Source organism: Syngnathus acus, chromosome 14 (genome assembly GCF_901709675.1).
Source record: "Syngnathus acus chromosome 14, fSynAcu1.2, whole genome shotgun sequence".
Lineage (NCBI taxonomy): Eukaryota > Metazoa > Chordata > Actinopteri > Syngnathiformes > Syngnathidae > Syngnathus > Syngnathus acus.
Window position 1 is genome coordinate 7,214,478 of NC_051099.1, and position 18,051 is coordinate 7,232,528.

Below are 18,051 nucleotides of genomic sequence, written 5' to 3' on the forward strand. Positions count from 1 at the left end.
TATCTCCAGACTAAGTGGTTTTACAGGGAAAATGACACACCCGCAACCCCATATTTCATATTCTGAGGTTTGAAGTCTCTCTACTGGATGCTTAAAAATGTCCAAAAAGTCATATGTTAAGACCAATGGCGATGCATTGGCTCAGATAGGACCACCGATCGCAATGATGATGAGAAGTGAAGCAGAAAATCTCTATCGGCACTCATTTGTGTTGCCACTTGAACCCAACGAACAGTCAAACCTCAAAGTCAAAGTAAAAAAAAAATATTTTAACAGTAATATGTTGCGTGTCTAAACACACCTTCCTGACTAATATTGCTTTTGCGGAATATGAATTTAGAAATCCGGCGTCGGCCATTTTTCCACTTACTGTCCACTGAAAATGACATCACAGTGCTTAAGGTTCAGCTAACGACCGTCACGGCAGCCCTTAACAGAATCCAAACTTCACCTGATGTGACACAGAATCATTGTTAAACTCATTAACATTTATCAAAAAAACGTCTATTTGTAACAATTATGCCCAATAACTATTATAAAGAAAAGGCAGACATTTTGATGGCTCTCTTTACTTTCTTCATGCAGCTTTCTACACATAGCACATATTGGCGTCAACAGTGCCTGTTTTAGAAAATGCACTTGAGTGTGTCACATGTGAGCTTGATGACCATGCCTGGCCTCTGCAAGACAAAGCCTCTTTCTGCACCATAGGAAGAGGACATGACATCATTCTGTCCACCATACAAAGCCTCAGATATCCCGCTCTCTCTTTGCCCTGTTAAAAAAAATAAATATTGCCAAGAGGTCACTGGCAGGGAATAACAAGCAGCTTTCATTGGTAGAGGTCACTGCACATTTTATCGCTGTAATAATTCATTTCTGATATATAGTGGAAACTATGTGAAGACATTCCATCACTTCACAGAAATAAGATTCGGAAAGTGCAAGTAGAATTTCATGCGTATTCTAAATATTGCTTGGACAGGAATGCTTGTGGTTGTCTATGTGTCAGGGATTTCTTATCTCTCCAGTGTGAGACCACTCCACTTATCTGCTTTAAGGGGGATCCAAGTGCCAATCATTATATTGTGAATGCAACTTTGTTACGTCTGCCCCCCAGTGGCCAGATTTATACACTGCATTCAGTGGAATCATTTCAAGCTAAAAAGCCATTTTCTTTATTTCAACATTTCACTTGTCTAAATTTACCATCGAATATGACAGCACAAACTATATGACATTATGAAAATAATTGTTTATTAGACATTTTTTTTCAAAAACATCTGTAGCAACAAAATCAGTCTTTCAGGGTTGCCAATGTGCCCGAAATCATCATTAAGTGCCATTCAAGTACTTTGCAACCAATCTATGAACGGAAGAAAGTTTTGATGGTCACAAAACATGCTCATTGTAACACCCAAGCCATTGCACATCACTTTAAGTCCACAATAAAATTGATATGTGCAGTTAAAGTCCCGTTACTAACCCTCATGCAGTCTACTACTTGTATCATGAGATGCTATTTTCATTGATCACATTTAGATATTGATCCCCACACCCATTGCATTTTCCTGCAAAGCAAGAAGAGAAGGCCCTTTTTAAAAAATAAAATGGAGTACTAGCATACAAAATTCCAGCTTTTCAGTCTGACAAACATTGCAGAACCACTAGGAAAATTCATTTGATAACCAAAATAGAAATGACCAAGATTATCAGGATCTGAGGACAGCCATTGCAAAACCAATATCCTAAAAGGCCACGTCACCCTTTTTCACAACTTCCAATTGCAAATGATTACAAATAAGTTGTGTGTAAATAGATACAATCATATCATTCAGCTGAATGAATTTAAAAAAAAAAAAACATCACATCTTATTGCATACTCTTGAGTACATTTGTACTACAAAACATGTTTCTTGAATAACAACAATTGGAATGATATCCAATTCACACATAATGGAGTAAGGGCACACCTCAAAGCTGTGTCGAAAGTATTCTAATTACGATATACATTATATTTCATCTTCAAATCAACTATCAATACTTTTGAGGCTACTTTTACTGAAGATGATTGAGTTTCTATTCAGTCTTGCAATCATATCAAGACCGTGTCTTTTGAGTCCATACAATTGAAGCTCAGCTAGACGTTTGGCCACAGATATGTGTGAGTAATATGTGCTTAAATGAAATGTGGAGCAGACCAATAAAGCTGTGTTGCTTCGACAACATTTGGCGATGTGTTCTATGGCTTCCCGAGGTCTACGGTCACATTGATGTAGAGCGGCAACCTCTCCACTGATAATATCTGATATTTGCAGCTGTTCAGTCCATCTTTTTTCCAAACTAGTGGCGTCCGTCTTAACAGCTTCATCCTGCATTGGAGGGGGAGGAAAAAAGAATCAATTCGGGAGAGGTTTGGGATCATGACAAATGACCAACCTGTCTTTGTTGACTTCATTACCGCTGTCTCGTTTGTGAAACACCATCGTGTAGCGTGCGATGTCAGCGGGTGGTCGCACAATCTTCATTTTTTGCAGCTCCACCCTAAGAGTGCACAAGATTTTTATTTATGTGTGGCTCTCCCCTTACCAAAAACAAAAAATCCAAATCCCTTTCTTTCTTTCACCTAATGCGTAGGTCATCGTCTTCTCCACCCCAACCCCAGTAGGTGTTTGCAAATCCATTCACTTTTCCGAACTGCTCTCTGCTCATGGCCGAGACTCCTCCAAAGTAGCCTTTGTAGTGCAGCCTGTTGGAGGGAACACATTAATTTTTAATCATCTAGGATTATGTCAGGATATTTCCAATAATCGACTAGCACCACAAATGAGTGGGCCGTTTTACACACACATACAGGAAACGAGTCTTTTCTCAGGAACTTACTTGTATCCCGTGGCATTCCGGCCAACTACAAGGTGTTTGGGTTGTGAATCACAGACGTAGAGATTGCGATCATTTTCAGGAACCAAGTCCACGTCATGGAAAATGAAACAGTCCCAAGTGTAGTCTTTCAGTGCTTCCAAGTAACCCACGTTCAGTAGTTTGGCACGATTAAAAGTGGCATCACCGGCCTTTAAAAAAAAAAAAAACAACAACATTTGAATATGATACAAGAATGCGCATACAGAGCCGAAACAATGTAATTGTTAAGTACCTGCTGGATGACATAAACAGCATAGTGGAGTTGTTGCCTTTGCAGGAAGGGGTGCAGGTGGTGCAGCAAGTAGAGGAGATGTCGCTCTCGGTTGCGATGGGGAATGAGGATGGCCACGCTCTGTCTGGCCGTGCACGACAAAGGCTGATACCGGCCTTCCACCACTCGCTTGTTCTCACCCTCTACGTCTTTCACTTTCAGAGAGGGCTCAAAGTTCAGCTTCACAGCTCCTTCTAAGGAATCAGAATTGCCATCATCCACCCAGAGACAGTGCCAAAGTTTTAGAACCTAGTTTTTAATATTTTCTATTCATACACTTCATTAGGAACATCTGTACAAAATGATGAGATTGAAAACTGTTGGGATCTGTTCTAAGAATTATACATCTTTTCTCCACTCGTTAAATCAAGCGTGGAGGTTAACTCACGTAGAAGCGGCGACTCCTTCGGACATTCTGCTCTCGGCGTCGGTGTCATTAAGCGAACCGCCACCGATGTCCCCAAGTTTGCCAGGTCCTGTGTGTTCTCTTTTTTAATGAGAGCTTGTGTTGCCGCCGAGAGAACCGTGAAAGATTTCACACTGCCACCCGAGAACAGGCAAATCCATGCCAGCACAGAAAGAGGGAGAAGCAGTAAAAAAAGGTACTTCACCCTGCGCGACAACTTGCAACAAGCAGCCAAACAAAAGCCCATGGCTGTGATGATGTTGTAGCTCTTCTAATTTAAAAGGTGCCCTTCATAGCTGGAGCAGTCAGCACATGACAATGAAGCATGCTCTTGGTTTAACAGTTTCCACCATGTGGTTCCATATTGGAGTTAACATCCGTGGTTGTAGCCTGAAGATGTAGTTTCTGGGAGGATTAATCAATGTCAACTGAAAAACAGAGAGAGACCAGATGTTAGAGCACAGAACTAGCATGTTTGTATGCAAAAAAAAAAAAAAAAACACAGCTTGATATGGTAGAACCTTGTAGAACTTCTTTCAAACAAGGAGCAGCAATTGATTCACAATTACGTGCAGCGGTTTTTAATTCGTGTTTAATAAGAGCAATATATCACCCTAATACTTATTTTTACATTACAAACATTTAATCTGCCTTGTTACTGAACCAGTTGTCCTGCATCACGAGTAGCTTCTCCTGGATTTTTTTGTGTTGAAGGCATCCTTCTTGGGTCGTGAGGATTGATTGATTGATTGATTGATTGATTGATTGATCCCCGGGAGTGGGGAAATTCAGGCCCCGACAGCATTCATACCACAGAGCGGGTATATAAAAGACAGCGGCCAACCAGCCCCCCTCAATACCGTAGAACACCCCAAAACACACAAAATAGCCTCCACGGGGTCCACAAATAGGTGTAAGGGCAGCCAAGTTCAACGGCGCCCAATGGACCGTGGTCATGAATCGGTAAAACATCACAAAACAGGCAAACGTGTGAGCAGCGTCCTGGGCACGTGCAGATGGTCACCATGGGGCAGGCACGGCGATGGAGCGGACTTCTCACAGGGGTCGCGGCTGCGAAGCCAAGGCGAGGCGAGAGACCTGGTCAGAACCAGCCTTATAGGAGCCTATTGAGTTGTGTGTCTTTTATATACCCGGTCTGTGGTATGAATGCTGCTGGGGCCTGAATTTCCCCACCCCCTGGGGATCAATAAAGTTTCAATCGAGCAATCAATAATAAACAATACATATGTATGGATAGGTCTCGTGCCACTGAACATTTGAGTGAAAGTAAAAATATATTTATAAATGACTTAGTTATGTCACGCCAAAGAGTGTCATTTGCGTTTCATGGTCAATTGTATTTCACTGCACATGGGTTAAATCGAGGAACCAACAATACAAGGGGCATTCAGTTGCTATGGTAATTAACATTGACAAGAAACTCAACAATAACAATCACAACAATCTGGTGAACATGCATAAACATAGTGCAAAATTTGTTTTCTTCCAACTACTTACTTCAAATGATCCAATGATGCTTGTTTTTCCTCGAAGTCATCTTCTTTTTGGGAAGTCCACCTAGCATTGGCTAGCTCCACGAGCATCCCAGCATAGCACATTGGCCACTACAGTACAGTGCATTGCATTTGCAATCACGCCAACAAAAAAAGCGACACAAGTACAACTAGACACCTCTCACAAAGGCGACACGTCCTCCTCCACCCGGATGCTCTGCCATGTTTGCACACAAATCAAACGTCATTATAACTGTTTGTTACCTCCTCTGTTGCGTCTTCCTACTTCGCTAGTTTGCCAACATCAGCTGAATATGCACGCAGGCTTTAATGGAAAGCCCACGGAGAATCAAAAGCATTGCTTAATGCTTAGTTTCCAGGTGTCTACGTATATTTACAAGAGTTGTTGTTGCCACTTTAACGATTCTAACACGTCGCTCCCACTTGTAAAGTTAACGTAAATCTTTGCACGTCCGAAGTGGGGCTTTCATGACAAAAGCATTTGCGGCTTTTACTTTGAAATTTCAGGATGACCATTAATGTTTTTATTTGGAAGCGTGGGCGGCATTTTCAGATAATGTAGTAACTAATAGTGTACTACTTGTAGTTTGGTTTGTGAAGTCATTTATATCAAGATGTCATAGCATATCTAGCTAATCCGTTCGTTAAACACTGCTTATATAAATTGCTAGGCCTGAGACAAACGGAAATGTTTTTCAGTCTTGTTTCACACAGCAGATCAGGTGTGAACACCATGCTGGTCTCGGCTGGACATCCATTTGTTGTTTAGTGGGTCTTTGGTTGTCCAGCTGCTTTTCAGCCTGTTTAAAGTCAACTCTGATCTTAAAAATATCAGCGTGTCATCCTCAAAAGCCCCTTGCCCTCCTTACAATTTGTTTTAAAAAATGTTAGGTTTTTAGAGAAAGCTCATGATCAAGATCATGGATCGTCAACCGGTGGTCTGCGGTCCTCTAGTGGTCCGTGGCAGTATTGCAAATGGTCCGCGAAATTGTAAATGGAAAATAATTGTAACATTTTTGAAAATAAAATGTATTTATTATTTAGACTTGATTGATTTTCCAGCTAATTTTGTGAATCATTTACCCATCCAAATTATGTCAAATGTAGCTGAGATTCCCAAAATAGACAATATTAAATAGCCTGCATATGTCTATCCGACTTTGGTGCAAAATAAAATAATAATCTGCCAAAGCAGTGGTCCCTGAGTTGCTTTTTGGTTATAATGGTGGTCCCTTGGACAAAACCAATTGGAAACCCCTGCATTAGGTGATGATAGTGGTGATGATTTCCCTTCTTTAAAGTTGCTGGTACCTAGTTAAATGCATACATTGGTATAAATTAGGCGGCTCTCTCTAGTTCGACGATTCATTTTACTGTAGTAAAAAAGCCAAGACCAAAAAAAAAAAAAAGCTTAACAAAGGTACGGAAGAGGATTAGGGCCAGTGAAGAAAAAAAAAATGAGGGGTGACAGGATTCTGACTTTTTTTTCTCAGTCGTTTTTTTTTTCTTCACTGGCCCTAATCCTCTTCCGTGTGTGAATAGCATTTACATGCGAGACATGACAGCTGCACTGTTTGCTCTTGTCACACACTTGTGATAAGCAAGCACAGAAAGTTATTTAAAACTCTTCCAAGAAATTCTCTAGGAGCCTTGACTGCAAGTTTACTGTTACTTAGATTTTTTTTTTTCGCGTGGTTCCTTTAAGTTTACGTCAAAGCTTTGTAAGTGACAAACAAATATTATCCAACAGACCAATCCGATCGAATAAAAATTGTAATCTAGCTAACATAAACAAACATATACGAGTCAAATCAATGCTGAAAGTCAACAGAACATACTGTAAATTCGTTTATTAGGCAAGCTGATGTGTTTTTAAGTTCCTTTTTAAAGTCCCCAAAAATGTAACTAAAAGGTAGGCCATCACATTAAAGAACCCCTTCTGGACTCCTCAAAGCTTAAAGACAACATGACGGTCCCGCTGCCAAAGCTCACTCTTGGCTTTTTCCTTCCAGAGGGCGTCTCACCACCGTCACCGTTAGTCTTGAGACTGACGGAGGACGATGGCGATGAGGCGGATGATCCGCCACTACTACCGGACTTTTTTCTGGACACCGTGCCTTGTTTGAGTGTGGCTTTGGCGGCCACTTTGAAGGCATGGGCTGCTGTGCTGCACCTGACTTCCTCAATGGTGTTCCTGGAAGATTTGAATAGGATGATGTAGACCTTATTGAAGAAAATACAGGCCAGCATCCCGAAGCTGGACGCCAGAATTGCGATGACTTCCACCGCTGAAACAAACTTGCCGTAAGTGCTAAAGTAGGCGGGGATGAAGGAGATCCAAACGATGAAAAAGATGAGCATGCTGAAAGTAATGAACTTGGCTTCGGTGAAGTTTTCTGGAAGTTTGCGCGATTTGAATGCAAAGAAGAAACAGATTGCCGCCAGAAGGCACGTGTAGCCAATGAGAAACGCAAGAGCCATCTCAGATCCCTCATTGCAGGTGATGAAAATAATCTCATCGATGTCATGGTTCATGTAGCTGGAAGGCGGAGCGTTGTAAAGCCACACCACGCATATCATAACTTGGACAAAGGTGAAGAGAAAGACCAAAAGAAACTGCAGGTTCAAACCCCACCATTTACGATGGAAACTGGTCGGGATCTTGGCCTCAAAGACCAAAAGCACTCTGTTGGTTTTAACGAGGATGCAAGAAATGCAAAGAACAAAACTGACACCAAAAGCCGGTTGACGCAGACGGCACATCCAATCGTGCGGCCGTCCGATGAAGATGAGTGAGCTGGAGAAACAGCAAATAAGCGAGAAGAGCAACATGTAAGACAATTCTCGGTTCGTGGCTTTCACTATTGGGGTGTTGCGGAATTTAACAAACACTCCCATTACAAAAGCTGTCAAGACGACACCCAGTACTGCACATATGGCCAAAGCTATCCCAAATGGTTCAGTCCAGGACAGAAACTCTATTTCTTTTAAAAAGCACGAGGTGTGGTTCCCACTGGACCAAGAGTTATTGGGACACTTGATGCAAATACTGGCATCTGCGTGGAAAATAAAATGAACATTAGAACCACTTTAGTACTTTTCACAAATGCAACGTACCTTTGTGGTTGCTGTACTCTCCATCTGAGCATTCACTGCATTCAAAGCAACAAGTAGGCATACTGTCGATGATGCCCTTTCTGGTGCCGGGTTCGCACTCCTCACTACAGTTGGAGAACGGCACCTGGTAGATTGGAAACAGTTGTGGAAGCATAACTGGAATACTGCAAAACCTCAACAAATTCACCCATCCGAAAGATCTGTTTTTGCTACCAGATCTGGAACCGTTCTAACTTTAATTTAACTACATTGGTGCTTACCTCCAAACTGAATCCATTCCAGAGAATCTTTGTCTTGTCAATGACTAACTTGCCTCCCCTTTTTGAATAAACATTATAGTATCCAACCTCCTCAAAAACCACAGAACCATCTTCAGCGGACCTGTGCCAGTTGATGATTGTGTAGTTTGCCCCCAAATCAAATTTCTCGTCAAAATTCATCTTTCCTCCGGCACTGTTGGTATATTTCAGATGTCTGAGTTGCTTGAGTACCTGCAGCACAAATTTGCGTTTAACTAAACGTACTTTATCTAGCATCTTTGTTTGTTGAAAAACGTTATACCTGCCATGCTTCCATTTTCTTTATATCTGCACAAGAGTTGTTTGCAAATAGTCCATGCCCAGGTGTACAGGTTAAGATGTTCTGCAGGGCCTGTGCAATGGCGTAAACTGCCACATACACATTGTATGAGATACGAAGGTGGGTGTAGTCCAGGTAGGGTGTCTCCACACTGGTGATGTCTTCCTCACCAGTACACAAAGGCCTAAAACTTGTGCTACCGTTGTCACTTTCTTGGCGTCTCGGCCTGTCTTTCAGATAGCAGTTAAAAGTTTCCTCCCAAAACTCCCTGACAAATTCATTGTGGCCATCTTTCTTTGGTTGCACTTGTTGCAGGAACTCTTTCAACTCAGGTATATGTCCCGCCTTTAAGGCAAAACCAACCGCGCCTGCCACTACGTCGAGATATTCAGGTTTAGCAATGAGAGAGGAGCTTGCCCAAGCTTCACTGGCAATCCAAATGCGATTGGTGATGTTTCTTCTCACCATCTCTTTGATGAGAGGCTCCATGTCAGGACCACTAGCAAACACCACGATGACTTTGGCGCTAGAATTTTCAATCCTGTCGGCCAGCGCTTGGATTTCGTGGTCCTCCATGTACTGAGAGATGAGTTCATTGAGATGAATGCAGATGTCCCTCTCCTCCATTTCTTTCTCAAACTTTTCTATGCTAGGTCGCCCGTAATCGTCATCTGAGGCCACGGCGATGACCCAGTTCCATTGGAAATACTCAATTACTTCCGCCATTGCCGTAGCTTGGTACTCATCCGAAGGAATAGTTCTCATGAAGGACTTGTACTGGTTCTTGTTGCTTAGAAGGCGACTGGATGAGGCATAGCTGATCTGAAACACAAGAGTTCACGCCTTGGATGGATTTATAGATTTTGATCATTTCCCACTTGATTCTGGTTCTACAGAGATCAACATTTACATGTGTTGGCTTTTACAGGACACATTCAGATTTACCTGTGGAATATAAAACAGTCCCAATAGGTTTGCCACCGCTGTGGAAACAGCAGATCCAGCGGCTCCTACGACCGCGATAGTAGATGGGATGTGGTCGGTGCAGTTGCAGAATTCATCCAAATTCAACGAGTCGATCTTATTTTGGGCCACAAAACTTAGAGTGGCTTCCAGTGCTTTTGACACAGTGTTGCACGTGTCAAAGATCCTGTAACCCAATGTGATGTTTGGTAGCAGAGTGCTGCTGTTGTTAATCTCCTCGATTGCAAAAATCATGGTCTGCAGCCAACGGAAACCACGGAAATTAAATCTGGAAGACACAACACAACATACAGTAACTCGGAGTTAGCCGTGCAGACAACCATGCACATATTGACACGTTTGAAAATTCTGTATTATCGTTGTAAAGACAGGATTCTGATAAAGCACTCCACTTGTTCAGGTGTATTGAATGTGTTTCGGTCACCTGACACATTGTGTAGACTCAGGCCGCGCCGCCAGGTCTTGGTCTTTGGACGCCACCCCAAAGTGAATGGGAAAGAGGCCTCCGAGCAAAATATCACCAGTCATCTGTGCTCGCTGATGAGGCCCGTAGGTGGACATGACACAAGTGCATCCCAGGAGCAGCAGATAACACGGAGCAAATGGCATATTTTCTGCTGGGAGGGATTATTGCTTTTTTTCAGTCAAGACACGATAGTTTTATCTCTGCTGGTCGTGTTGCCGTGTGACGTTCATGTTCACACTGGGGAGAGTAGAAAGAAAGAAGTGTTGATCTGAGAAGGGGAGTCACACTCTAATGGGCCTCCTTCCTGCAGGCTTATGCTGTGGCCAGTCAACCCAGTCCTCAAGGAGAGCAGCCAAAAGCGGCCCACCTGCATCACGCTAATAGTGCTGGAAAAATGCTGGGGCAGAGATGTGATAATGAAGTAACGGCTGCCGCACACTCTGCTTTACCTTTGAAAGCTCTTTTATTCAAATTCTAAATTCTTACCAGCAATTAATGTTGCATTAAGATGTATGGCTCAATAAGTAGTTGATATTATCCAAGATTTTCAACTCAACAGCCACATCTCAAATTTGGCTAATCACAAACATACTTATGTAAATACATCATTTATCGACATACTTTTGACTTGTATGACTAATGTTAGAGATCACAACAATCCCAATGAAAATTCACCAGTGCGCAAGAGACTCCGATTGAGAAAGAATGGATGCATTATTCATAAACACACAATGTTTACAAAAAGGATAATGTACACACAAATAAAAATGCATAGAGTGCAATATTGAATTTGTTTTCTTCCCGGCATTCTACATTCTTACGTTCCATCAAGTTTTCCATTTACTTTTTTTAAAAACATGTGAAAATATTATTATAGGTCTGAAATGACTTTGACAAATCTTTATCAAAATTCCATAGAGAGCACAGAATAACTGTACTAACATTATATTCTATAAAACCAAACAAAGACAAAAAAAATAAAAATAGCCAGACATGGAAAATATCCCCAAAATGAACTTACCCAAATCTCTTTGAGATCACTGGAACAAAATTCAGCCAAAGAATTGCAATGAGTCATTTAAAGGTGTTTAACCAGAATATCCTGAGTGTGGAATGAATTCAGTGGGCAATTACTTTTTGAGGCTACTTTGTGGTCTTGATAAATGATTAACAGAGAGAAGGTTTGTCCATTTCCTCCAGCTAATAAAGCCCCCTCACCCTCCACTCCTCCTCATCTCATCATCTCCAGCCACTTTTGAGAAGATTTCAATAATATAGTATTAAATAACAATATATTTTCCCCCCTTTTGTTATTTTGGGTTCAATTCTAATCTGCATAACACCATAGTAGTGTGAATCCCTAGAACCTGCGGATTGTACCATTAGGTTCTCCAAACAGAGTTCCTTCTGCTCTGATGATCCACTTTGTTGCTGAGCAGATGTCTCGGCTAAAAACAATTTTAGTCGACGGCTTGCAATGATTCTGTGTGCCGCGCAATTAGCCGCTGGATAGTGTGGGAGCCTGCGTATGTTCCTAGTATTTGGGGTGAACTATTAAGATGTCTGTAAGGCACAAAAATATGTATTGTTGAATGTAATAGCTCGTTGACCGTGCCAAAACTGAACATCTTTGTAAAAACATTTTTAGTTATTTTATTGGATTTCCTTAAATTATGCAAGTGTTCCTAATGAAGTGTCCACTGAGAATCTAAACAGTGCTTTCTTAGTAAACTCGCTTAAAATGTTTCCCTATGTTAGATTTTGATGTAATCTGATGAGAATATTTTCCATACTTTGCAGTCATTTAAGTCATTATAGAATTATTAAAGTATAAATGTATCCGCCAGAAATAATTTGGCAACGCCTCTAAAAAAACTCCATTTGACAATTTCTACTAGTAATCCTCGGAACACAAATACTAGGCAACCCATCCCATATGATTGGATCGTATTATGTTATGAAATGGCTGAATCTTACACATGCCAATAATTCTGATCTTCTCCCGGCTCTCAGAAATGACACATATGTCTGAAATGTAACATCATGCATCAAAAAAACATGTGCAATGAAAAGTTCACAGTCAAGGGTTTGATATATTCCCACAAGTGGTGTAGTCTGAACCACTGTGAAAGTCACTCTCATCCTGCAAAGGTAAGGGAAAATTTTTGGGGGTAAAAATATTCAGATATGCTATTATTTCTCTCCATTACTATTGTCTGCTCTTGATCGTCTAACATTGTACTATTAAGTTTTGTCGGTATACTTGACCTTGAGTTTGACCACTGCCGATTGTCATTTTTCAGATGTCTTTTTGTCCTTTTTCCCAATTGCTAAACTACCCTTATTTTGTTTTGCCCATGGTTTGATATGTGCAACGATGGATTAATGGTGCAGTCTCTCAAGAGCTCCACTATTTATGCACTAATCACAATAAATCAAGTTTAACATTTGGAATTTTACCCTTAATATACATTTGAACTAGTGTGTGTCAAAATGTGTGGACTATTTATTGTCAGGAAAAACATTCAAGGGTGTGTACATTTTTGATCAGGCCATTTGGTTGATTGATCAATTCTGATCTAAAAAATTCATCTAAATCTAATTATTTTGTCACAAATGGCTGACGATTTATTATTCAGTCTAATAATTACTAGCAGAGATGGGATTTTTTTCTCAGGAGGAGCCATATAGAGGGGCCAAGGATTTTTTTCTTAAGGGGACCACCATTTTTTTTTTTTTAACAAATCCCAAAATTTCTTGAAAAAAAAAAGGCTGGTAAAGATTCAGTATGTGTTCTGCAGGGGCAGAGGAATGTGGGAAAAAGGTTTTGCAAAAATCATAAAACATCCAAAAGTTAATTATCTGGGGGTGGCAGTGCCCCCGCGGCCCTCCCTTTAGCTCTGCCAGTGCTAACAATGTGATATTTATACACTTTTCATCACAGTCCTGGGCTGTGTCAGACTGTTTGTTCTGTATTTTAAATGTTTGTTTACTTGTTTCTCATGATCTTATACATCCTATATCATAGTGCTTCACGAGGATGTCTGGTGCAAAGATCCTGCGATTTCTCCAGAGCTTATCACGCAGGAAACCTCTGGAGCCTGAGGGTGAGGTGTCCAACTTCCGCCGCTGCCTGACGACCCTTGACCTTGTGGCTTTGGGAGTGGGCAGCACATTAGGGGCTGGCGTGTATGTGCTGTCCGGAGAGGTGGCCAGAACTGTGGCCGGGCCCAGTATCATCATCTCCTTCTTGATAGCGGCCATAGCCTCGGTATTTGCAGGACTGTGCTATGCTGAATTTGGAGCTCGGGTTCCCAAGACCGGTTCTGCCTACCTCTACACCTATGTGACAGTGGGCGAGATATGGGCCTTTATCACTGGTTGGAACCTTCTCCTGTCTTATGTCATTGGTAAGTACAGTCAGTATACGGTAAGTCAATCAACCATCCATGTACTTGGCAATGAGAAAATGAAGCTTCAAATTTGTTTCATGAACCAGTTGTGTATTTTTTATTCATCTCAATGGTACTGTTCAATCAACCATCCATATATTTGGCAATGAGAAAATGAAGCTTCAAAATTTGTTTCATGAATCAGTTTTGTATTTTCTTTACTCATCTCGATGGTACTGATGGTTTAAAGAAAGTGGTTTAAGAAATAGCAAGTCAGTGTATTTTCAGCCCAATGTTGGCCAGAGATAAAATCAAAATATACAATATTCTTAACAATGCAAGGTCATTCTAACGTTTATGAGATTATTTTTCTAAGAAACTATTTTGAAAAATATTTGTTGTATTTAGGGACATCAAGTGTGGCCAGAGCATGGAGTGGAACTTTTGATGACCTCATTGGAAATGTCATTGCCAATTCACTGGGAAAACAAGCTGCCATGGACATGCCAGGATTAGCTCCTTATCCAGACTTCTTTGCAGCTGGCCTCATTATTCTCTTGGCAGGCATGTTTTAACCGTAGTATTGATGGAAACCTCTTTAAACATTTCTCTTGACTGTGCGATTTTCCATCTAGGTATTCTTGCATTCGGTGTTAAAGAGTCTGCCATCGTGAACAAAATTTTCACAGCAGTCAATATTATAGTGTTGCTCTTTGTTATTCTCACTGGCTTCATAAAGGGAGATCTCAACAACTGGTACATTGATGAAGAATATCTACAAAGTTCACATGGGTATGCATCTTGCTTTTCAGCTTCTCTAAAATACTACATGGATGACTGGACATAATATAAAAGCAGAGACAAATCTCAGAAATCTTGGAGGAGGTCTTCCCGCTATAGTTGGACCTATTGTAGCTGCGCTTGTGTTATAATACTATATTTATTAGTTTACTTGCCTGTGTTTAATATTGTGCTGTACATGACATTCATGGCTTCCTTTCTTTATGCTACAGAAACATATCATTAAATGAAACCATGACTTTTGGAAATGGTGGATTTCTCCCTTTTGGCTTTGATGGAACATTGGCAGGAGCAGCGACTTGCTTTTACGCATTTGTTGGCTTTGACTGCATTGCCACAACAGGTAAAATGATAGTATGGTGCAAAATTTCACATTAGTGAAATTAACATTCAATGTGTTCTCTTGTTTCTTTAGGAGAGGAGGTTCAGAATCCCCAGAAATCAATCCCACTTGGAATTGTGGCCTCCCTTCTCATTTGCTTCCTGGCTTATTTTGGCGTGTCCGCTGCCCTTACTTTAATGATGCCATACTATTTGCTCAGTGTTCATAGCCCACTCCCCGCGGCTTTTACATATGTGGGCTGGGACCCTGCGAAGTATGCCGTGGCAGTGGGATCGCTCTGTGCACTGTCAACAAGGTATGAACACATCGATCGTCTGAATTTCGCTCCAGTTGGTTGTTCATATGTTTTCTTTTGTCAGTGAATATTATAATTCATCCAGGTCATTTTATCCTCAGGGCATTGAATCGATTGGAGCTGGACTGTTCTGGTTCAATCACCTGCAAATCTAAAAAGCTGGGGGGGATGTACTGGCTTGGGGCATATTTCAAGCCAGGCCAATTGATTTTTGGGTATTTCGGGGAAACAAAATCCTAGGTCTGCCTGTGGGCCTTGCTTCATGAACTGAAGAAGCCTGTTCAGATGGGGGTCGAAAACATCTTTTAAGACAGCCAGAACAGTCCAGTTCAACTCACTGTTTATGGGGCGATCATGTTTTTTATTATTATTTGATCAAAACGGTTTTAATTTACACCCCAGCCTCTTGGGATCAATGTTTCCTATGCCCCGAGTGCTTTTTGCAATGGCAAGGGATGGCCTTCTCTTCAGCCATCTCAGCAAAATGAGTGAGAGACAAAGTCCTGTCATTGCGACTCTGGCTTCGGGTGTCGTCGCGGGTAACAACAACAACAACAATAACTAAAATCGCAAGTGTGTGACCTAATATTCTAATATACTGTCTTGTACCCATGATTTTGCAGCCATCATGGCATTATTATTTGACCTGAAGGCGCTGGTTGACATGATGTCCATTGGAACCCTGTTTGCCTACACCCTTGTTGCCATTTGTATTCTCATTTTAAGGTAATTTGAGTGTTTTCAGGTTTGTTTGACTTTGCCTCACCTCTTCCCTAATCATTCCTGGAATGCATTGGGAAAAAGGAAGTGACTTTTGGGACCCCTTGCAAAAAAATTATATGACCTTTTTTAATCAGTATAGTTCAGTTGTTTGATTAATTGAATTAAATCCTATTTGTTCTTATAGTATGTCCTCACCTGTACAGATACCAAGTGGACATCACTGCTGACAACAAAGAAGAGCCATTTACAGTCAGTGGACTCTTTTTTCCTCATTCACACTGCACAGCACGGACATCAAAAAATGTGTCTGTTTTGACGGTTTGTATCAGTGAGTGCTCTATTTGTTCTGTTCTATTTATTTCTAGTTATATTCTATTATCTTACTCTGTTGTTTTTAGGATGCTTATTTTCTGTTGTCATTATTTAAGCTTACATTTTTCCCCATCCCAGTATTTTTAGCAACTACCCTGAGTCTCATCGTATCCCAAGCTACGACCTCGCTGCAGTCTTCGGAGTGGTGGAGCGTGCTCTGTGTTGTTGCAGTCACAGCGATTCTGAGCCTCGTTGTTCTCATCATCTGGAGACAACCGCAGAGCACAACACGTGCTGCTTTTATGGCACGTTATCTTCATGAATCACAATACTTCACAATACAAGTTAAGATCACAAAGACGGTGCAATAATAGTTTCAATTAGTGAGTCACAGTGAACATGAAGTTTTCAGGCCCAAATAAATTTTAGACCTCCAGATACTGCAGCTCAAATTAACATGTGAACCAACTTTTCTGTGATAGGCAAAGCTTCTCGGTACTACCGTATTTTCCGGACTATAAGACGCACTGAACTATAAGGCGCACCTTCAATGAATGGCCCATTTTAAAACTTTGTCCTTATATAAGGCGCACCAGACTATAAGGCGCACCATTAATGAATCATGTCAGATTTTTAATCCAAATCAAATCATTCTCCATTTTATCTTTTTTATTTCAACTTCAGACGCAACAAATTACTTTATAAATAATAATAAAAATAAAGATCCATAGTCTTTTTGATTCATGATTCATAGTCTTCAGCGGGCCACGTATGATTGATTTCATGACACAATGCTTCGGGCCAGTTTAAATTTAGGAATTTGGTCCATATATAAGGCGCACCGGACTATAAGGCACACTGTCGGCTTTTGAGAAAATTTTAGGTTTTTAGTTGCGCCTTATTGTCCGGAAAATACGGTACTGTGCTTTACTCTCTCACCGTTTTCTGTTCTTTTGCATACACAGGTTCCTTTTGTGCCGGTGCTTCCTATCTTGAGCACCTTGATCAATATTTACTTAATGGTTCAATTGGGATCAGACACATGGATACGCTATATGGTGTGGATGGCCATAGGTATGTGAAGATAGTGTAGCAGCACCAAACTGTCCCCACACTGATTTTTTTCATTTTTCGTCAATATCTTTTATGTCTTTTAACCACACATAGACGTTATAGTGTGGGGATGGACGGTTTGGTGCTACTACAATAGACTTAAGTCTTCATCAGAATAGATGGTCAACATAACAGATTATTTTTCTGTCAAACAGGTTTAATCATCTACTTTGCTTATGGAGTTCAGCACAGCGTGCAGAAGCAAAGGCTCCAAAATTCACACAACCAACTCACGATTCAATGAGCCACCTTTGTGGATGATGGTCCTGCACAAATTTTCTTGGTTTGTTGACTTGATACAAACAACGGATGAGCAGTAGATCGAGGCCAGTATGATTACAAATACTAAAGATGTATCAATCTAAACTGACAGTGGGTTATTTAATCGTTTTTTTTCCTCAATCTATAAACATTTATATTGTAGAATGTTTTACAATAATGCAACGTACTGTATTGTTAAAATAAAGAAATTGACTTGATCTGTAAAATAAAAAAGTTGGGATGAGTCATGTACGGGTTGTGAGAGGCTTACTACCAAAATGTTGTATATTTTTAGAATGAAACAGCTACACACCGTTGTAGTTAAGGTCCTGCTATCTCTAACACATAATACAGTACAGCATGGTTATTTTAATAATTTGTAGGTGGACCAATTTGCCACACTCAACAAACACTATTTTATAGTTTGTCTTAATTATGAACTGCGTTTCGTCTACACGTAATGTCTTGTATGGTAAACTAAAACGCAGAACGTTGTCAACATATGACTGGAACGTTTGTAACGCGTGACTT

At 40.8% G+C, this 18,051-nt stretch overlaps 3 protein-coding genes across 6 annotated transcripts; 1 reads left to right on the forward strand and 2 right to left on the reverse strand.

Moving 5' to 3' along the window:
- Positions 1–1,235: 1,235 nt before the first annotated feature.
- b4galt4 (UDP-Gal:betaGlcNAc beta 1,4- galactosyltransferase, polypeptide 4) lies at positions 1,236–5,583 on the reverse strand. 3 transcript variants are annotated; one of them, XM_037270428.1, is made up of 8 exons: positions 5,378–5,583; positions 5,118–5,224; positions 3,582–4,027; positions 3,155–3,387; positions 2,884–3,071; positions 2,627–2,749; positions 2,440–2,544; positions 1,236–2,372 (listed from the first exon to the last, which is right to left on the reverse strand). In XM_037270428.1, exons 3-8 carry the CDS (start codon positions 3,844–3,846, stop codon positions 2,243–2,245), a joined length of 1,044 nt encoding a protein of 347 aa, XP_037126323.1. In that variant the 5' UTR covers positions 3,847–4,027; positions 5,118–5,224; positions 5,378–5,583; the 3' UTR covers positions 1,236–2,242. The 3 variants fall into 3 exon arrangements, with proteins under 3 accessions (XP_037126323.1, XP_037126322.1, XP_037126321.1); XM_037270427.1 differs by having other exon boundaries at positions 5,292–5,583; XM_037270426.1 differs by having other exon boundaries at positions 5,118–5,583.
- Positions 5,584–6,995: 1,412 nt separating this feature from the next.
- On the reverse strand, positions 6,996–10,491 carry casr (calcium-sensing receptor). Of its 2 annotated transcripts, none has more exons than XM_037270354.1 (6): positions 10,239–10,491; positions 9,776–10,082; positions 8,813–9,652; positions 8,512–8,742; positions 8,252–8,375; positions 6,996–8,190 (listed from the first exon to the last, which is right to left on the reverse strand). In XM_037270354.1, exons 1-6 carry the CDS (start codon positions 10,421–10,423, stop codon positions 7,055–7,057), a joined length of 2,823 nt encoding a protein of 940 aa, XP_037126249.1. In that variant the 5' UTR covers positions 10,424–10,491; the 3' UTR covers positions 6,996–7,054. The 2 variants fall into 2 exon arrangements, with proteins under 2 accessions (XP_037126249.1, XP_037126248.1); XM_037270353.1 differs by having other exon boundaries at positions 8,252–8,395; positions 8,502–8,742.
- A 2,829-nt stretch (positions 10,492–13,320) lies between these two features.
- Positions 13,321–17,703, forward strand: zgc:175280 (cationic amino acid transporter 2 family protein). Its single transcript, XM_037270403.1, has 11 exons — positions 13,321–13,690; positions 14,081–14,236; positions 14,308–14,464; positions 14,686–14,816; positions 14,889–15,111; positions 15,514–15,650; positions 15,735–15,837; positions 16,038–16,162; positions 16,285–16,451; positions 17,112–17,220; positions 17,415–17,703. The coding sequence occupies exons 1-11, from the start codon at positions 13,321–13,323 to the stop codon at positions 17,501–17,503; spliced, it is 1,767 nt and encodes a 588-aa protein (XP_037126298.1). The 3' UTR covers positions 17,504–17,703.
- The last annotated feature ends 348 nt before the right edge of the window (positions 17,704–18,051 follow it).